Source organism: Artemia franciscana, chromosome 5, assembly GCF_032884065.1.
Source record: "Artemia franciscana chromosome 5, ASM3288406v1, whole genome shotgun sequence".
In the NCBI taxonomy this organism is placed as follows: domain Eukaryota; kingdom Metazoa; phylum Arthropoda; class Branchiopoda; order Anostraca; family Artemiidae; genus Artemia; species Artemia franciscana.
In genome coordinates this window covers 5,984,142-6,002,394 of record NC_088867.1, presented here as the reverse complement: position 1 = coordinate 6,002,394, position 18,253 = coordinate 5,984,142, and the positions used below count along the sequence as shown (strand labels likewise).

Genomic DNA, 18,253 nt, shown 5'->3' with positions numbered 1-18,253 from the left:
ATATTTTCATCTTGTTTTAGTATATTTCATTGGAATTAACGTAATTTCACTTCTTGAGTAGGGTCACTGTAACAAATACGCATTCCAAAACATTAAAAAACCTCTAAGAAGGCTGCTTGTTTGCGGCCTCCCCTTTGCTTTGGTTACCTAGCCTTGAATAATCAATATGAATTCAACCGAATGGCGGCCTGGTGTTCAAAAGTCCTAAGAATGCATGTCAACGTCAAGCTGTTCGACACTCTACGATTTTTCCTTAGGAGTCTAATGACTCCACTCTTGGTTATTTATAATGTGATTTTTGAATTTTACAACGTGATTTAGTTTAATCAATTACGTACTGTTGCTGGTTATACGATTTAACAAAAATTATAGAGCGAATAAAATTTTTTTTTAGAAAAAGTCCTTGTCGCCACACCGATGATATTGTTGTTTGTTGTTGACCGATGATTGGATTTACTTTGTGGTTATAAAGAGCCATCTAGTTTTTGAAAATAACCGGCTCTAGAAAAATTTGTTTCTAGATGAAACAGTAAGACAAGTTTAAAAAAGTTTTGATTTGAATAACATCATGTTGGAAATGTGATTTTTGGGAAACAAGATGCTTTTAGCACTCGTGCTAGCTTATACTCTTTTCCAGGTGAAGTAGAAATTTTCTTACCTCATTTTGTATTAATTTTTCTTTCCATTTAGAGGAATCTTTTGTAGCCTGGTTCTTTTCATAAGAAAGGTGCCATATGAATATCCTCAAAAAGTGTCAATTCTGGCCTATCGTCTAGAATTATTACCCTGACACACTTAGTATATAAGTAATAGAAAATTAGTAATAGAAAACTATTCAGCACAACCAGTTTTGGCCTAACAGGATATTTGATTGCTCATGTTGTTGAAAAAAATTCACCTAGGCTAGGCCTAGCCTAGTTGAGTTTAAGGAATTAAGCCACAATATGGATATCCATCTAGGAAGATAAACATAGTTAGCACATTTTGACTACTGCTTCACTCTACTTTACCCCAACCCCCCAATATTCAAATATATAGGCCTAGCCTAGAGTAAAAAACCAGTAGGCTAGGCTGTCCAATTGAGCAAAATTATATAAAACTAAAACCTTCACATGTTGTTACCAAAGAGTAATTGGGGAAAATTGTATATATCAGAGAAAATCTAAAAGTCTAAGCTATACATCAATATAGTTAGCCTATTATAAAATTGTTCTAGATCAGACACTTGAAATTATTAGTTTATTGATTTTCCTACAAGAACCTCTTTTTGGAAATGCTTATTATTCTATTGTGATGTATATGTCCTATTACTGTTTCAGTTTTATTGACATAGCCTATTAGCAGAAAGCTGACTTTCTTCTGATTAAAAAAAAAATGTAGATAAAATTCTTGTTAATTGACTTCCTGCTATCTCAGAAACAGTTTAGGTTAGGAAAATAAAACTTTCAGGGAAGGGTCTAGGGGCTAAAGTATGTCCCGGGATAGTATTTTGAAGCAACTACTTCTACTCCTTCTCCCTCTAGGTCCACCTCCACTCCTTTTCCCTCTGAAGGGCCCTGAAATTTGCCTACATGACAGGTCTATACCTATTGAAATTTTGACAAAACAACATTTTACCATAATTTTCAATTACTAGTTGCTTTTTCTCTGCCTAGAGGGAGAAGGAGTGGAGGTAGTTGCTTCAAAATACCTTCCTGGGACATACTTTAGTCTGTAGATTCATCCCTGAAAGTTTCATTTTCCTAACCTAAACCCTTTCTGAGATAGCAAGAAGTCAATTAACTAGAATTTTACCAAAATGTAACTTGTTGTTTGATATTTATTCTTTAAATCACAAATATTAGATTTCTTATATTAGAATATTATTTTCTAATATTAGAAATATTAGAAAAAGGCAGTGTTCTTGTTAGGCCCTGCTTTTCCCAGATTGCATAATGGTATAGTAAAATAGGGGTGGTCCTAAAAGCTATTTCTCTGGAATTCCAAAGAAAAGTGATCTTTCCCAAAACTTGTCTTTTATATGCTAGCCCAAATTAGCTTATATGCCATATTTCCACACCAGCCCATCATTCTTGTTTTTCTGGTCCTTGTTTTGGTAAATGTAGAGCAGTCCATATTATTGACCTACAAACAAAATGGATATACCACTTGATATCAATTTTTATGCTCTTTCTGAATATATTAGGCCTAATTGCTTTTGTAACTACTTCAATTTTATGCCCTTTATATATTGTTGAAATTTTTTTTTTTTATATTGTATTTAGGTATAAAAAAAAGTGTTTAGAATTCAATTATAAATTCATTTTATCATCCTCTAGGCTGAACAGCAAGAGGGGAGTTAACATCAACTTCATAAATTCATTTTATAAAAGTTACATATTTCACAAATATTGATTCATTATGACTAAGTTGGATAAAAAAAAATAAAAATAAAAATACTTTCTCAATTTTTCTATCTACCATGTTTTTTCTGTCAGCTTTGATATTTTTCTACATTTAGATGAAACAGCATTTTTTTAGGCAACCTAACAGAATAAGAAGAAAACATGGTAGAACTGTTGTGAATTTTTTATTTGACTTAATTCATGACAGATCAATGTTTTTAAATTATGTAGACTAACTTTGACAAAATGGATTTACAATGAAATAATAAGAATGAAACGAATATTTTAACCCTTTTTTTATACCCCAAAGTTATAGAAAGAAATTACCATTTTTAAGTGTTCAAAAAGGGTTTAAAATTAAATTTGCAACAAAGGCAGTTATTATTACCCAGAAACAGCATAAAAATGTCATCAAGTGGTATGTCCACTTTATCTGAAGGTTAATAATATGGATTGCTCCATATTTACCCTTGTTTCATCATAGTTACCTTAAATCACAGCCTAGAGCAAATCTAAGGGATTTCCATCCTTGTAATGCTTCATTTTGACTTCTGTAGGTTGTTTGATGTGGTTGCTTGCTGCATTTGGGCTGAGGACTCAATGGTTTCCCAGTTGTACAGGAACTCTTGCTGTAGCCATTCTTTGTCAAGATTTTGCTCCAATACACCTGTCAAATCAGCAACCACTATATCTTCAGAGAATTGATTCCACAAGTTTGTTACATGCTGACTGAAGAAATGGCTTCTTTCTTAGATTAAGGAGCATCTCTTGAAGATTTTCTTGGAATGCCCTCTAATTACAGAATTTTCTGTGGGGGGGGGCAAGGAGAGAGAACTTCTTTGGAAATAATTTTGTGGGCCAAAATCATGTTACCATGTCTCCTCCAGTATGCAAGAGTAGGAAGTTCATGTGATAAGTGATGTAAATTCACTTATGGTAAATACCATATGAAAATACCATATGGATTAAATACTATATGGATGTAAACTCTCCATATGGCATTTTTTTGAGACCTTTGACCATTTTCGTTGCTCTGAAATCCATGATCATTCAGAGATGTTGCATTCTAAAGAGACTTTCTGAAAGTAAATGTTGATACCACCCTAGTTATGTTGAATTTTTACAAATGATATATCTATTCTAGTTTAGAATATGGTATCCAATTCTTTTCAATGTGTCCCCCTTCTACATTTAATAACCTGGAACCTTTACAAAATTCTGCTGTTCAAATTGCTCTGGGTTTGTACAAGCATACTCCACTGTCTAAAATAAAACGATTGTATGGTTTGGTCTACCTAAGTGAAAGAGCATGCAGTTAAAGAAAGAAATACTTCTTGCAAATTCAAGTGTATAGAATCAAGCATGTTGTGTATAAATGGGCTTTTGCTTTGAAGTCAGCATTAACTAATGCCATTCATCTTGCAATCCAATTCAACTGAAGGTCCCAAATTGGGGTCAATATTCCCCTTATGCATGTCTCTTTACTGACGCTTTGCCTTGGGAAATGAGTCCACCTATTTGTCAAGCAGAACTTATTCTGATTATTAAAAACCCCAATTCCCAATTACAAGATACAGACTATTTTGGCTGAACAGATTTCAAAGTTGTACCCTAATCACAGGAATATCTATTCAGATGGATCTGTCTAAGGTGAGAAAGCTGGAGCAGGAATATGTATCCCATCACTAGATCTTAACCTTTATTCACCCCTTCCTTTGGGATCTTCCATTTCGTGTGCCAAATTATGAGCCATTCACCAGGCCCTAGACTTTCTTATAAATTATAGTACTGTAGATGAGAACATTCTTTGTCTTTCTGACTCCAAATTGGTAATACAATTTCTCAAAAAATTAGTAGAATTGCCAATGATAAGGACTTATTCAATATTAGAAGACAACTTCTGAGCCTTCAGATCAAAGGCAACCAGATTTTTTTCCAATGTGTTCTGAGTAATAAAGGCATCAAATATAATGACACAATGTAATGCAGCATTATATTAAATGTAATGCTGATTTAATAGCAGCCAAGGCTTCTTTGTTAAACCCAAGTCCTCCCTCTGACCTCAATTCACAAGACATTGTTAGGCAAAGATTTAATATTAATCTCAGTAAATTGAGTGCCTTTCATACTAGATTACACACAGTGCAATATTACTGTCTGAAATCAGGTGCCCTTCTTCTCAATAGTTGGCTATTTAATTGGAAGTTATATCACTTCCCTCTATGCTGTGTCTGCTACTCAACATGAAATTATTCAGTATGTCTTATTTGATGTTCAGCCACTTACTTACTTAAAGTTGTTCAGCACCAATACATGTTTGATGCCCTCTGTTTGCTTGATGGGTTTGTAGTTGGTTGATCTTTAAGCTGTGTTGACCACTCAGCAAATGTGTTGAATTTGTTGTTATGTTTCTCTCAGGACTTGTCAACTCTGTTTTTGAAGCTATTGATGTTTGGTGCTTGGATGGCAAGGTTCAGACAGGTTGTTCCATGTGTCAACTGCTTGTGCTGAGTGTGTAGGCTATTTCCCTGAAGTGCCTCTGCTGCATAGCTAATATACCAAATGCCTGCACTGCCTTGGCACATAGATAGAAAGATATTTAAGGCATCTATTGGCATCTTAAAGAAGAGAGAAATTGATTAGCAATCACTAAAGTACAATGACAACAATAGAAAAGGGGTTGATTCATCAGATGAATTAGAATGTGCAGAAGAGAGTGGGAGTGAATGGGAAGAACCATATAGATACCAGCCAGCCTATAGGCCTTACACTGCTTGGGACAGGTAGCTCAATTACCAGCACTTCCCACCACCAATGAATAGAACTAAGAATTTTGATTAAGATTACTGGTTATTATTTACCAGGAAGACATATTTATTTCCACAGGCTTGGTTACAGACAAGGATGAAGTATTTATGGTTATCTGGATGCCTTTTTGGGAGTCAAAAGGGTGAAAGGACTAATTTGTAGTTCATATACCCTGTATACGAATTTTGGAACTGGATGTTTATTTTGAAACTTTTTCATAATTTGCATTTAATTTGGTTTCTTATTCAATGCTCTTTCCAAATATAATAATTCATACTGTTGTAAATTGATCACTAATGTTGCCAGATATAACTTTAGGCTGCATACAAAGTTTGCTGCTTTTTTATAAGATTGGCTTTATTTGGCATTATGAACCAACTGTTGCTGAAAAAGAATTGCAAACCCACAAAATCTGCAAGCATTTGTCTACAGTCTGAGACTGTATCTTGCCCTGCTAAGGAGAGGGGGGGGGGGGCTGGGATACAATTTTGATAGCAGTAGCTATTATATTTGTGGCAGTAGTATTGAATTAAAATCAAGTTGCCACCAATCCAGGGGTGATTGGAGAAAAAGGCAAGACAGTTGATAGTCTGAGTGAGAGGCATAGTTGGCATAAGCCTTTTTTAGAAATGTATAAAAATGATGCCATTTTCCTTTGTTGATAGATTAGTCTATCAAAGACTCTTTAATTGGAAATAAAAGTGTGTCTTTCTTTATTTCTATCTAGTCTCAGCTTATAAGCAAAATCATTGGCAGTATAATAGCACTGACTAAGTAAAGAGCATTGTAAGCTCTAAATATTATTTACCTTAAATCACAGCTCAGAGCAATATAAGGATTTTCAATCCATGTGATGCTCCAGTGACAAAAAAATTTGTTTGGTGTAGGTTGTGGCTATTGATCTAGACTCTTTTGGAGGACTTTGTAGCTTCCCAATTGTAAAGGAACTCCTGGCAGAGCCATCCTTATCAAGGTGGGACTTGAACGTGTCAGTTGAAGTTGCAGAAACTGTTTCCTCAGACAGTTGATTCCACAGATTGATGACTCTTTGGCTGAAGAAATGACTTCTATGTCTACTCGTGGAATACTGCATGGGGAGCTTCATTGAATGTCCTCTAGTACCAGAATGCAAGGGCTGTGCAAAGAGACCACAAAGGGCGTTTTTAGGAAGGGATTTTTTTGGTTAAAATAATGTCACCCCTTTTCTGTTGGTACGTCAGTGTTGGCAGCTTCAAAGGATGTAGTCTTTCTTTGTATGGAAATTTATTCATGCTGCTAACCTTCTTAGTGGCCCAACACTGGACATCCTCAAGCAGCTTCTTATCTTTTTTGAAAAAAGGGCTGCCAATGACATTCCAACCTCCAGATGTGGTCATACAAGCACCTTATATAACTTCATAAAAACTCTTGGGTGTTGGCTGGAGATGGTTCTTTTTATGATACCAAGGGATTTATTTGCAGAAGATGAAACAGACTTAGCATGGCTGCTAAACTTTAATTGGTGATCAACAATAACCTAAAGATCTCTTTCATTGGAAACAGCAAAAAGGAAGTTGTCTTGAAGGAAATACTTATGATGCTTATTTGTTATTTTTTTCACCATGGCACTTTGTACTGAAGGAGTTGTTTTAGAAACTTCAAAAGGATCTTATTTTATTGGGAATTGTAAGCTCTAATGCCTGTTAAAGAGTCAAAAGTGATTGGAAGGAAATCAACCTCCCACCAAAACTAATCATTTCCCCAAACACATCCAAACAAAATTTGTTCAACATAGTTGAAAGGCTCAGTAATTATGTCTTTTGTAATGTCAATCCTCCACAACCCTTAGGGCAATGGCTATAAGCTATGCTACTTGCACATTATTAACATATAAAGTTTTTATGGAAAGGGTGGCTGTAGAAACTTTGGAGGAGGCTCTTCATGGGAGATCAGAAGTTCTAGTGCCCTTTCTAAGAGCCAAAAGTGATCAGAAAGCAACTAGTCCCCCCCTCTTGCCCTGTTTTTCCCAAATGCATCTGTTAAAATTTTGCAATAGCCACTGTCAGATTATTTTGTTCAAAAGAGTCCAAAGATCATATAATAATGCCTCCAGGGTTGACACAAACTTACTGAGTCTGGGGACAAGGGTTGTAAGTTATGCCCTGGGGGTATATAAGGTTTTTATGGAAGGGGTAACTGTATAAACTTTCAAGGCTTGTTTGATTGGAAATTAAAAGTTTAATTCCATTTTTAAGCGTCAAAAGTGATCAGATGGCAACTAGCACCCCACTATTCTACAAACACATTCGATCACATTTTCAAAATTTCTATTTTTTCATAATTATCCAAACATCATACAACAATACCTCCAAGGTTGACACAACCACCAGGGTAAGATAAGATAATATTTATTTGCAAAAGGCTATCACAAGCTCTAAAGAGCCGAATTCGCTTTATATGGCCGAAATTCGGCGAAATTCGGCGAAGAGCCGAATTCGCTTTATATTTTTGGCATCTAGTGTTTGGTCCTTCAATAGGAAGGTTTTCAAGGCCAGTTTATAAACCACAATGAGTTTGAAGGTTCAACAATTTTAGTCAAAATTGATGTCTCAAGTCATGTATATAACTTTAAGGAAATTCAAATTGAGTAATTTCAGTGCTTCATCATATGTTAAGTAGCTGTGTCTTTTTTACAGCTGTTAATTTTACAGCTGTTTGTGTACAATGTTAAGTCTGTCTGTTTGGCCCTTAATCAAGCCTGGATGCTAAGTCTGAGATACCTATTCATCTCTGACAATCAAGTTTCCCATTTAAGTGACTACATGAACATCTTATTTTACGTGCATTTGTATTTCTTCTCAATTTGGTCAGGTTGCAAGTATATTGTATAATCCATGGGCTGCCAGATTTCTTAGACACTTTTTCTGTGTGAAAACTTTGCTATATTGTTTCAACAGTTCCTTACAGAACACAGTCGCTATTGTGTCACCACTAGAAAATGGTAGGACATTTTGCAAGTCGAAAGCTGAGACCCATTCCTTGTAGATATTTATTAACTCTGATAATTAGGGCCTCTACATCGTACTTTTGTAAGCATGTTCAGAATAAATTTTATTAGGTATCCAAACAATGCACTGGTCACTCATACCAACTGGAGGTAGTGTAAACGGGGCATTAAAATATTAGAAAATATACATGGGGTATAAAATGGGGCATAATCTTGCTAAAAAAGGGATCCAACATACAGTTACCTCTTATTGGCGCTTAAGCAACAGAGGATTACTTAGCCATTTGAGATGCAGATTGTTAACCAACTTGTTTTTTTTTGTAGGCATCTTCAAATGCTGTTTTAGATATTGACCTCAAACCTACCCCGTCAGAGAATCCTTGTCATTTTGGTTCACTGTCTTCTCAGCCTGTCTTTATTTATAATAATGAATCTGCAGTACTACAGGTGAGCGTGCAAAATTGTTTGCTCTTTGTTGGTATCCACCCTTTTGGGATAAAAAAAAAGAATTTATGCTGTTTAACTGTAGTCTCATTGTCAAGATATTATGTTTGAGAAGTAAGTACCATGATCAAACACTAGTAGCATCTTTGCTCTGAAGTTAGTAGGATAAGTAGGCTACAGATAAGAAAAAATTGTGTTAAAAAAATGTAACCCATCAGTTCCTTCAGAAGTATTTTGACATGACATATGTATCCGTATCTTAAAACCGTATTCATTAGCATACCTGAAAGCACAAATGAGGGGGGCCTCCCTTCATACTTTCTTAAGGGTCCCACTGGAAAAAAAATTAAGAATAATGACCTAAAATGGAACTGTTTTCATTACCCCCTCCTCTAGGAAAAATTCTACCTCCCAGAAGTCTAAACTTGTGAGTACCTATATGCTCTACCTTCCGTCAGGGGAGATACATTTCACAGGATTGACTTAGAGAGCAAGTAAGTTATCATTACTTTACTTATATTAATTTTCTCTATCAAAAAACTTATAGGTGGGAATTTTTGCTAAATATTTTATTTTGAAAATGCCATTGCTTTGTATTAATTCAATCTTACTTGTATAATTTTTTTTTCTATCAGATAATTCTTATTAAAAAGTCTTATTAAAAAAGAGCTTGCTTTGAAGAATATACTTCAGTTTGTTCTGGCTCTTTTAAAACAATTTTGCTTTGGGGGTCTCCCTATCATCGAATTCTATCTTCAAACAAAATTGCCATGGAACTAGCAATTATTAGTAAACCTTGATTTCATAATTTTTCTTTTTGTGCTAAACGGATTTTTTTTTCTTCTACTATTTTTCAGAAGAAACAGATGTAAATAGCTAATTATATATAGTACATAGCTAAATTGTTTCTGTATCTATATTTTTTCGAACCATAACATAGTATTTCAAAGTGTTTACAAGAGGCTAGTATATTAATCAATAAGAGCTTTCTTATTGAAAGCTCTATTCTTTTATGCAGGAATTGTAGAATTTGAAATCTCAAAGAGGCTAGTACATAGTCTCTAAGAGACTTCTGGCTGGTAGCTGGATCAATGAGAGCCTTCACTTTAGAATTTTAATGGCAAGATTATTTTATGCAGTAAATGTAGGATTAAAATTTCAAAGAGGTTGGTAGGTATTCTTAAAGAGACTAGAGGCGCTTGGATAAATGAGAGCTTCTACTTTGTGACGGTGATAGCATTTTGTGCTGTAATTCTAGAATTTAAAATCTCAAAGAGGCTGGTGGCTAGTCTCAAAGAGACTAGAGGCTGTTAGCTGGATCAATGAGAGCATCTACTTAGGAATTGTGGTGGTAATAGCATTTTATGCAGTAATTGTAGAATTTAAATTCTCAAAGAGGCTTTTAGCTAGTCTCAAAGAGACTAGAGACTGGTAGATGGTTCATTGAGAGCCTCTACTTTGGAATTTTGTTGGCAACATTGCGAAAAGCCTATGGCTTTCTCTTGTTTTGAGTAAATTTATAAAATAACATTTTATGCAGTAATTGTAGAATTTAGAATTTCAAAGAGGCTGGTAGCTAGTCTAAAAGAGACTAAAGGCTGGTAGCTGGATCAATGAGAACCTCTAGTTAGGAATTGTGGTGGTAATAGCATTTTATGCAGTAATTGTAAAACATAGAATCTCAAAGAGGCTGGTAGCTAGTCTAAAAGAGACTAGAGGCTGTTAGCTGGATCAATGAGAGCCTCTACTTAGGAATTGTGGTGGTAATAGCATTTTATGCAGTGATTGTAGAATTTAGAATCTCTAAGAGACTGGCAGCTAGTCTCAAAGAGACTAGTGGCTGGATCAATGAGAGCCTCTACTTAGGAATTGTGGTGGTAATAGAATTGTATGGCCTTCTCCTGTTTTGAGTAAATAAAGAAAATATCATTTTATGCAGTAATTGTAAAATTTCAAATCTCAAAAAGGCTGGTAGCTAGTCTCAAAGAGATTAGAGGCTGGTAGCTGGATTAATGACAGCCTCTACTTGAGAATTGTGGTGGTAATATCATTTTATGCAGTAATTGTAGTATTTGAAATCTCAAAAAGGCTGGTAGCTAGTCTCAAAGGGACTAGAGGCTGGTTGCTGGATCATTGAGAGTCTCTACTTAGGAATTGTGGTGGCAATAGAAAAAAATTAAAAAGGTCAAGGATGCGGCACTAGACCCTTAAGGTCAGAACCGGTGGTGATTATCTGCGTCTCAGCATATTAAATGCTAATGGCAATAGCATTTCATGCAGTTATTACAGAATGCTCTCCATTGCATGCTCTCTACATGGGAATATTGTAAATATCTTGATTGTTAACAGACTGTAAGTTGAGCTATCTCTATATAAATTCAAAAATATGTTTTTTGGTTCTTGGTAGGTAGGTAGGTATGCGCTTATTTCATAAAAAGAAACTACATACAAAATTGTACTTCCAATCAACAATATGCTGCTCAATTTAGGGACCTGAAATGTCCCTCTTCAGCAGCGAAACAACAACATATACATGATAACTATTCATTCAAAATCAAAGAAATATGCAAAGAAGAAGAAGAAGAAAAAAAACAGACGAAACACTATGCAATCTCTAAACAGCCATCTCTAATCTTAAAAAAAAAAAAAAAAAAAAAAAAACTAAACAACTTTAAAAAAAAATAGTATCTCGCACATTGCCTTATTGTAGTTGTTTGCTTATGTTTTAGATTGGTTTCAAGCCTTTGCCAAAGTTCTGCAATTTGACATCATATCACATTGCTATTCAGAGTAATCTATCAGAACTCACCGAAAAGCCAGCTAATTGTTATGATCACAATTTGGCTCAACACTCGGATCAACACATTCAGAATTCTGATGTAAGTATCTCTTGGCATTATTACTGAATTCTTAGTTCTAATTAAACTATTGGTGGTATTAATAATTTACCAGTGTACGAAATAGAAGCTTGCTTAAGTATCCTGGAAAGTGATAGCAAATAGTTTGTGGTAGCGAACTGTAAGTAAGGAGTGACCCGGCTCATTAATAACCGAACCTCTAAAGAAAGGAATTTTGACACCAATTGATACATAAAAGAATTGGATTTATGCTAATTTCAAATATATAAGTTTCATCAAGTTTAGTCTTACCTATCAAAAGTTACGAGTCTGGAAAACGTGTCTTATTTTCGAAAAAAGGGGAAAACAATCCCTAAAAGTCATAGGATCTTAATGGAAATCACGCCATCAGGTTCAGCATATTAAGAACCGTACTGTAGAAGCTTCAAGCCCCTATGTGCAAAAATGGGGAATTTTTTTTTTTTTTTTTTTTTTTTTTTTGCCAGAAAAAGATCACGGATGTGTTGACTATTTTTTTTCCAGGGGCGATCGTATCAACCCAATGGTCCTAGAATATTGTGAGAGGGCTCATTCAATGTAAATCAAAAGTGTTAGTGCCTATTTTTAAAGTCAGTCGATAAAAGTTTTGAGATAGCCATTTTTTTCAGCATAATCGAAAAAATCTAATAACTATGTCTTTGAGGATGACTTAATCCCCCACAGTCCCCGGGGAAAGGCTGCAAGTTATGGACTTCTGCCCATTGTTTACAAATAGCATTGGTTACTGGGAAGTATACTGACGTTTTCAAGTTTTTTTCTGGTGAGGGGCTGGGGGGAGGGGGTTACATGGCAGAACCTTTCCATGGACGAATTTTTCATGGGGAAAGGGAATTTTCCATGAAAATTGGTGCTGGATTTCCCAGCATTATTAAAAAACGATCAGAAATTGAATTAAAAAAAAAAGTTTTTTCAACCGAAAGTAAATAGCAACATTAAAACTTAAAACGAACAGAAATTATTATGCATAAGAGGGGGTTTGCCCCCCACCTGAAAGTGCATTTTTCGTAATTTTTTTTTTCAGTTTAGGGACACTTGGCGGTAAATATGTCGAGGTTTTAATTAGTTTGTTATGCATCGATGTATCATTCAATGTTCTTTCCAAATGCAATAATGGTACAGATGTAACACGCTCTAAAAATTTGTTTTTAATAAGAAAGCGTAGTGATTACGCTTTCTTATTACGTAGTTTAAGTGACTCTGGGGGCTAATTTTTATTTTTCTGAAGGAGGATGTCGCTGATTTTTCAAATAAAGATTGTTTCTTCTGGTCTTCTCATATTGCTAAGACAATTGTTAAAACTATTTGCTAAGCTGTTCTGAAAGCAATGAAGCATTTTTTAAAAGCGATTATTTAAAAGCTTTATTTTAAAAGCGAAAGCGTAATCAGAAAGAGTAAACATCGATGTATCATTCAACACTCTTTCTAGATGTAATAATTGTATGGATGCAACACGCTCTAAAATTTATTTAGCGAGAAGCTGATAATGTGCCATTTTTAGATAAAAAAAACGATACTGATATCCTTTTCCTGAAATTTGAAATTCTAATTTGGAAACTTTGCCTCAGAGGAATGTGGGATTATTGTTCTTATTAGCTGGAACCATATTTATATAATGGGGCGAATTTCTTCAGTAGTTTTCATAATAAAACTAGCATCATTGATCTTAGAATACTTTGAGGGTTATAAGCCCTGTAATATTTATCTATGTGTTTAAGCACAGAGGAAAGCAAAATAAATTATTTTTTGCTCAACTCGGTGGAAGTGAATAAAAACATAAGAGCCATGGCTAATTAGAGTAAAGGCAAGACAGATGGTCTCTTTGAGAGGCAGAGCTGGCATAAGTTTGTTAGAATTGTATAAAAATGATTAATTTCACTTGTTAATAGATAGTCTATAATCTATCCTATGGTAGGCTTAAGGTAGGTAGGCCTGGAGTAAAGCTAATTAAAATTATATCAGGTCTATTCTTTAGGTCTATGTATATCTGGAAACTGTGATTTCATAACCTCTTCTTATCAGCCAGTGTTGTCACGTTGAGTGTTAATAAATAACCAACACTAATCTCTTAGATTTGACAGTGCTTTTCATGTGTAGAAGCACATGTGTAGGGTAACTAGATTTAAAATGATTATTTTAACATTTTGTCAAAAATGTCTTATCTTAAACTGTGGAAGCGGGTTCAATCTGCTTTTTTTCCTGTCTCCTAATTGAATAAGCTTATTAAGCTTCTCGATAGGGTAACTAGTTTTCAAATGATTATTTTAACATTTTGTCAAAAATATCTTATCTTAAAATGTGGAAGTGGGTTCAATCTTCTTTTTTCATGTCTCCTCGTTGAATAAGCTTATTAAACTTCTCAATAGGGTAACTAGTTTTCAAATGATTATTTTAATATTTTGTCAAAAATATCTTATCTTAAACTTTGGAAGCGGGTTGAATCTGCCTTTTTTCATGTCTCCTCGTTGAATCAGCTTATTAAGCTTCTGGGGAGCGTAGCTAGATTTAAAATAATTATTTTAACATTTTTCGGAAAATCTTATCTTAAACTCAACTCGTAGAAAGGCTCTAGCCTCACCCCTCATGCATTTTGTCACGGAGTAGTTATAGCTGAAATCACAAATTAGAGATAAATAATTTTCAAATTGTTGGCTGTTGCAGTACTATGGATATGATTTTTTCACGATTAAAAAGCGTACATCACTAGCATTTGGTTGTAATTTAACATTCAACTGCCATTTGGGGATAATTCTGGCAAATACTTGTCACATTTGAATATAAAATTTTAGACCCCCTCCCCAAGGGAAAAAAACGAATCCTGGATGCGTTTCCGTTAATATATAAATTTACATTTAATTATAGGTACCAATGATTTGGACTACGTTTCCATACGTATATAGCGGTATTTACTGTATTGGAATAATACCCAAACAGTCAACTAATTCACGGAAACCCTTTTATAAGGTATGTTTTTGTTTTTAATTTTTGCGAATCAAGCCCTTTTGGGGCTTGAGCCCTCAACTTTTACCCGGGAGGATGGATCTCGATTCTCTGTAAAGAAGAGACTGGCCGTAAGTCTAAGGCCGTATTCGGGGAGGCGGGAAGGGAGTTTGGGGTTTGAACCCCGGTCTTTTTTGTCTCGCTCGTGAAAAGTAACAAAAATGGACATAAACAAATTTTTCATATGTCTTTTGAGTTTTTTGTTACCCCCCCCCCCCCCACCAAAGAAATACTCCCCCCTCAGAACAGAATTCCTGTTCGTTCATTGTGACGTTTACTGAGTTTATTGTGTTTTATTGTTCGGTTACTGTGACGTTTATTGTTGTTAGACTTGAGGAAGACGTTCGAAAAGCTAGTGGTAAAGAACTGCAAGGAAAGAGTGAATGGTGTCGGTAGTAACTGAAACCCTAAAAAATCAGTTTTGATAACAGTATATGTACAAGTAAGGGTTTTTGTAATGGTTCTAGATGTGTATACTTTGTTAAGTTTAAAGCTATCTACTAAATGCTACGAGCCTGAGAAAGCTTGCCTTATTTTCGAAAAGTGTGAGTGGTCTTCGAAAAAATTGCACTCTCAAATTTAGCTTCTCAGAGGTTTCAATCTCCTTTCTACAAAAATTTTGAAATTTTTCATTTTATCCGAGACGAATGACCACGATTAGGTGTTTATTCGTTTGTTTTTGTTTTTTTCAAGGGTTATTGTGTCAAACTAATGGCCTTAGCATATTGGAAAAGGGCTCATTCGATGAAAATCAAAAGGCTAGTGCCCTTTTTAAGTAGTTAACAAATGTTTACCCAGCGAGGTGGCGTTTTCTACCATTTTGTGGTATAAACCAACAATCTCGGCCCAAAGAGGGAAAAAGAAGGGAGATAGCCTATCGGTTTGAAATTATTGAAAAGTTCTTGTGTAATTTTGCCTTCATCATAGACAATTCAAACGATACAACCATTACTGAGGCACAAATGACGTATGTATGCTTTTGGAATGTATTCATAAATATGATGTAATTTACATGACTTTTTTTTCCCAGAATTAAGACTCTTAACGAATTTTCCCAAACTTCTGACCTATCTAGATGATTTCCTTAGGCCAGAATATCTCAGGATGCAAATTTTCCCGACAAAATATGGAGCCGTTTTGAGAATAAATAAATAAATGTACAATATTGCTCGTATATGCATAGTCCCCAACACCTAGTTGGTGGGGTGCTTCGCGCCCCTCCCCCAAGCCCCCCCGCGCGCGTAAGTCGTTACGCGCCATTGTAGTTGTGTCCCTGTGTCCCATCTGTGAATATAGATAGATATATATATATATATATATACATTTTTAACTACGTAAAACTTGCCAATATACAACATTCTTGGCTGTCCCATTGTCTGTGCATATAAATAGATTGTCAGGTTTACCGACTCTTGAACATGCAACATTTTTGATGGGTAAGACTAATCTTGATAAAACTTGTATATTTAAAATCAGCATTAAAATGAGATTCTTTTGATGTAACTATTGGTATCAAAATTCCATTTTTGTGTCCCGGTGTCCCGGTCGTCATTTTTGTCCCGGTCGTCATTTGTTTTCCGGCGTCCCGGTCTGTAATTTCTCTTTGAGTGTCCTGGTCGTCATTTATATTCCCTGTGTCCCGGTCGTCATTTGTGTCCCGGTGCTTTGTTGATGGTGATTGCTTATCGAACATTCTTTGTGTCCGGTCGCTTTCTCTTTGAGTGTCCCGGTTGTAATTTATATTCCCTATGTCCTGGTGTTCCGGTCGTCATTTGTGTCCCGATGTCCCGGTCTGTAATTTCGTCAGTCGATAAACATGACGTCAGTCGACACACAAATATGACGTCAGTCGACATACAGACAACTTATCTATCTATATATATAAAAACTAGCTGTTGGGGTGGCGCTTCGCGTAAGTCGTTACGCGCCATATTAGTTACGCGCCATTGTAGTTGTGTCCCTATGTCCCACCTGTGAATATAGATACATATATATATATGTTTTTAACTACGTAAAACTTGCGAATATACAACATTCTTTGCTGTCCCATTGTCTGTGCATATAAATAGATTGTCAGGTTTACCGACTCTTGAACATGCAACATATAATGGTCCATGGGAAAACAATCCGTATTCAGATCTATACCTCATGATTCTAATGATTGCCCTTGAGCTTTGTTGATGGTGATTGCTAATCGACCATTCCCTGTCCCGGTGTCCCGGTCGTCATTTATATGCCCCTGTGCCCCCCGGCGTCCCCGTTGTAGTTGTGTCCCTGTGTCCCGGTCGTCATTTATATTCCCTGTGTCCCGGTCGTCATTTGTATCCCGGTGTCCCGGTCTGTATATACATTCGTTTTTTAGTTTTGTTTTTCTCCTTTATTTTTTTCCTTTTTATTTTTTTTCTTTTTTAGTTTATTTAGATTTTTTATTAGTTTTTAGTTTTTTTTTTCTTTTTAGTTTTTTTTGTAGTTTTTACCTTCTTTTTAGTTTTTTTAGTTTTTTTTTTACTTATGTCCTGGTCGTCATTTATACTCATTGTGTCCCGGTGCTTTGTTGATTGCTAATCGAACATTCCTTTTGTCCCGGTCGCTTTCTCTTTGAGTGTCGTCATTTATTTTTTTCTTTTTTAGTTCTTTTAGTTTTTACCTTTTTTAGTTTTTTTTTTAGTTTTTTAGATGAAATTTTTTTTTAGTTTTTTTCCTTTTTTTCTTTTTAGTTTTTTATTGGTTTTTACCTTTTTTTTAGCTTTTTTAGTTTTTTTTCGTTTTTTCTTTTTACTTTTTTTTTATTTTTATTCTTAATTTTATTAGTTTTCTTTTCTCTTCTATTTTTCAGTTTTTTCCTTTTTTTTAGTTTTTTTTTTGTTTTTAGTTTTTTTTAGTTTTTTACCTTTTTTTAGTTTTTTTAGTTTTTTTTTTAGTTTTTAGTTTTTTACCTTTTTTAGCCTAACCAGGATTTGAACCTGGGACCTTCATTCTCCGTTCTGACACCCTCTCTCACCGAGTGACTACTCCAGCATGTTCATTTTGGTGTTTTAAATGGTATATTATTAACCAAATTAATGTGTTTTACAATATACTAAGCATCGTCGTAACAAAAATGACGACAACTAATTTCATGACGTCAGCCGACACAGAAACATGACGTCACCTGATCCACAGATCCACAGACAGACAACTTATTTTTATATAGATAGATAAGTTGTCTGTCTGTGTGTCTGTCTGTCAGGTGACGTCATGTTTCTGTGTCGACTGACGTCATGAAGTTAGTTGTCGTAATTTTTGCTCTGACGGTGACGTCATTAAAGATATTTAATCATGAAGTTAGTTGTCGTCATTTTTGCTATGACGGTGACGTCATTAAAGATATTTAAGACATATATGTTCACGTAGAAATCTATTAATGTTTAAGTTTAAAATGACTGATGAACTTACAATGGCAAAAGCCGATGAAGATGCTCAAAGAGTCTATGCCAAAAAACTTGCTGCTGATAGAGAAAAGAAAGCGTGCCGAGGAATCAAAAGAACAGCAAGGAAACAGGCTTGAGGCTGATAGAGAAAGAAAGAACAGAAAGCGTGCCGAGGAACTACCAGAGCAACGCGAAAGCAGACTTGCTGTTAAAAGAGAAAGTGAAAAAAGAAGGCGTGCCGAGGAATCACAAGAACAGCAAGAAATCAGGCTTGCTGCTGATAGAGAAAGTAAGAAAAGAAAGCGTGCCGAGGAATCACAAGAACAG

At 35.1% G+C, this 18,253-nt stretch overlaps 1 protein-coding gene across 1 annotated transcript in view; it reads left to right on the top strand.

Annotated features, from left to right (window-relative positions):
- Positions 1–491: 491 nt before the first annotated feature.
- The window catches only part of LOC136026926 (uncharacterized), a 76,016-nt gene continuing 58,254 nt past the window's right edge, over positions 492–18,253 (top strand). Inside the window, exons 1-4 of the mRNA XM_065703772.1 lie at positions 492–637; positions 8,503–8,625; positions 11,352–11,501; positions 14,379–14,480. Coding sequence (XP_065559844.1) covers positions 599–637; positions 8,503–8,625; positions 11,352–11,501; positions 14,379–14,480 — 414 coding nt within the window. The 5' untranslated portion in view covers positions 492–598. The remainder of the gene's footprint in view (positions 638–8,502; positions 8,626–11,351; positions 11,502–14,378; positions 14,481–18,253) is intronic.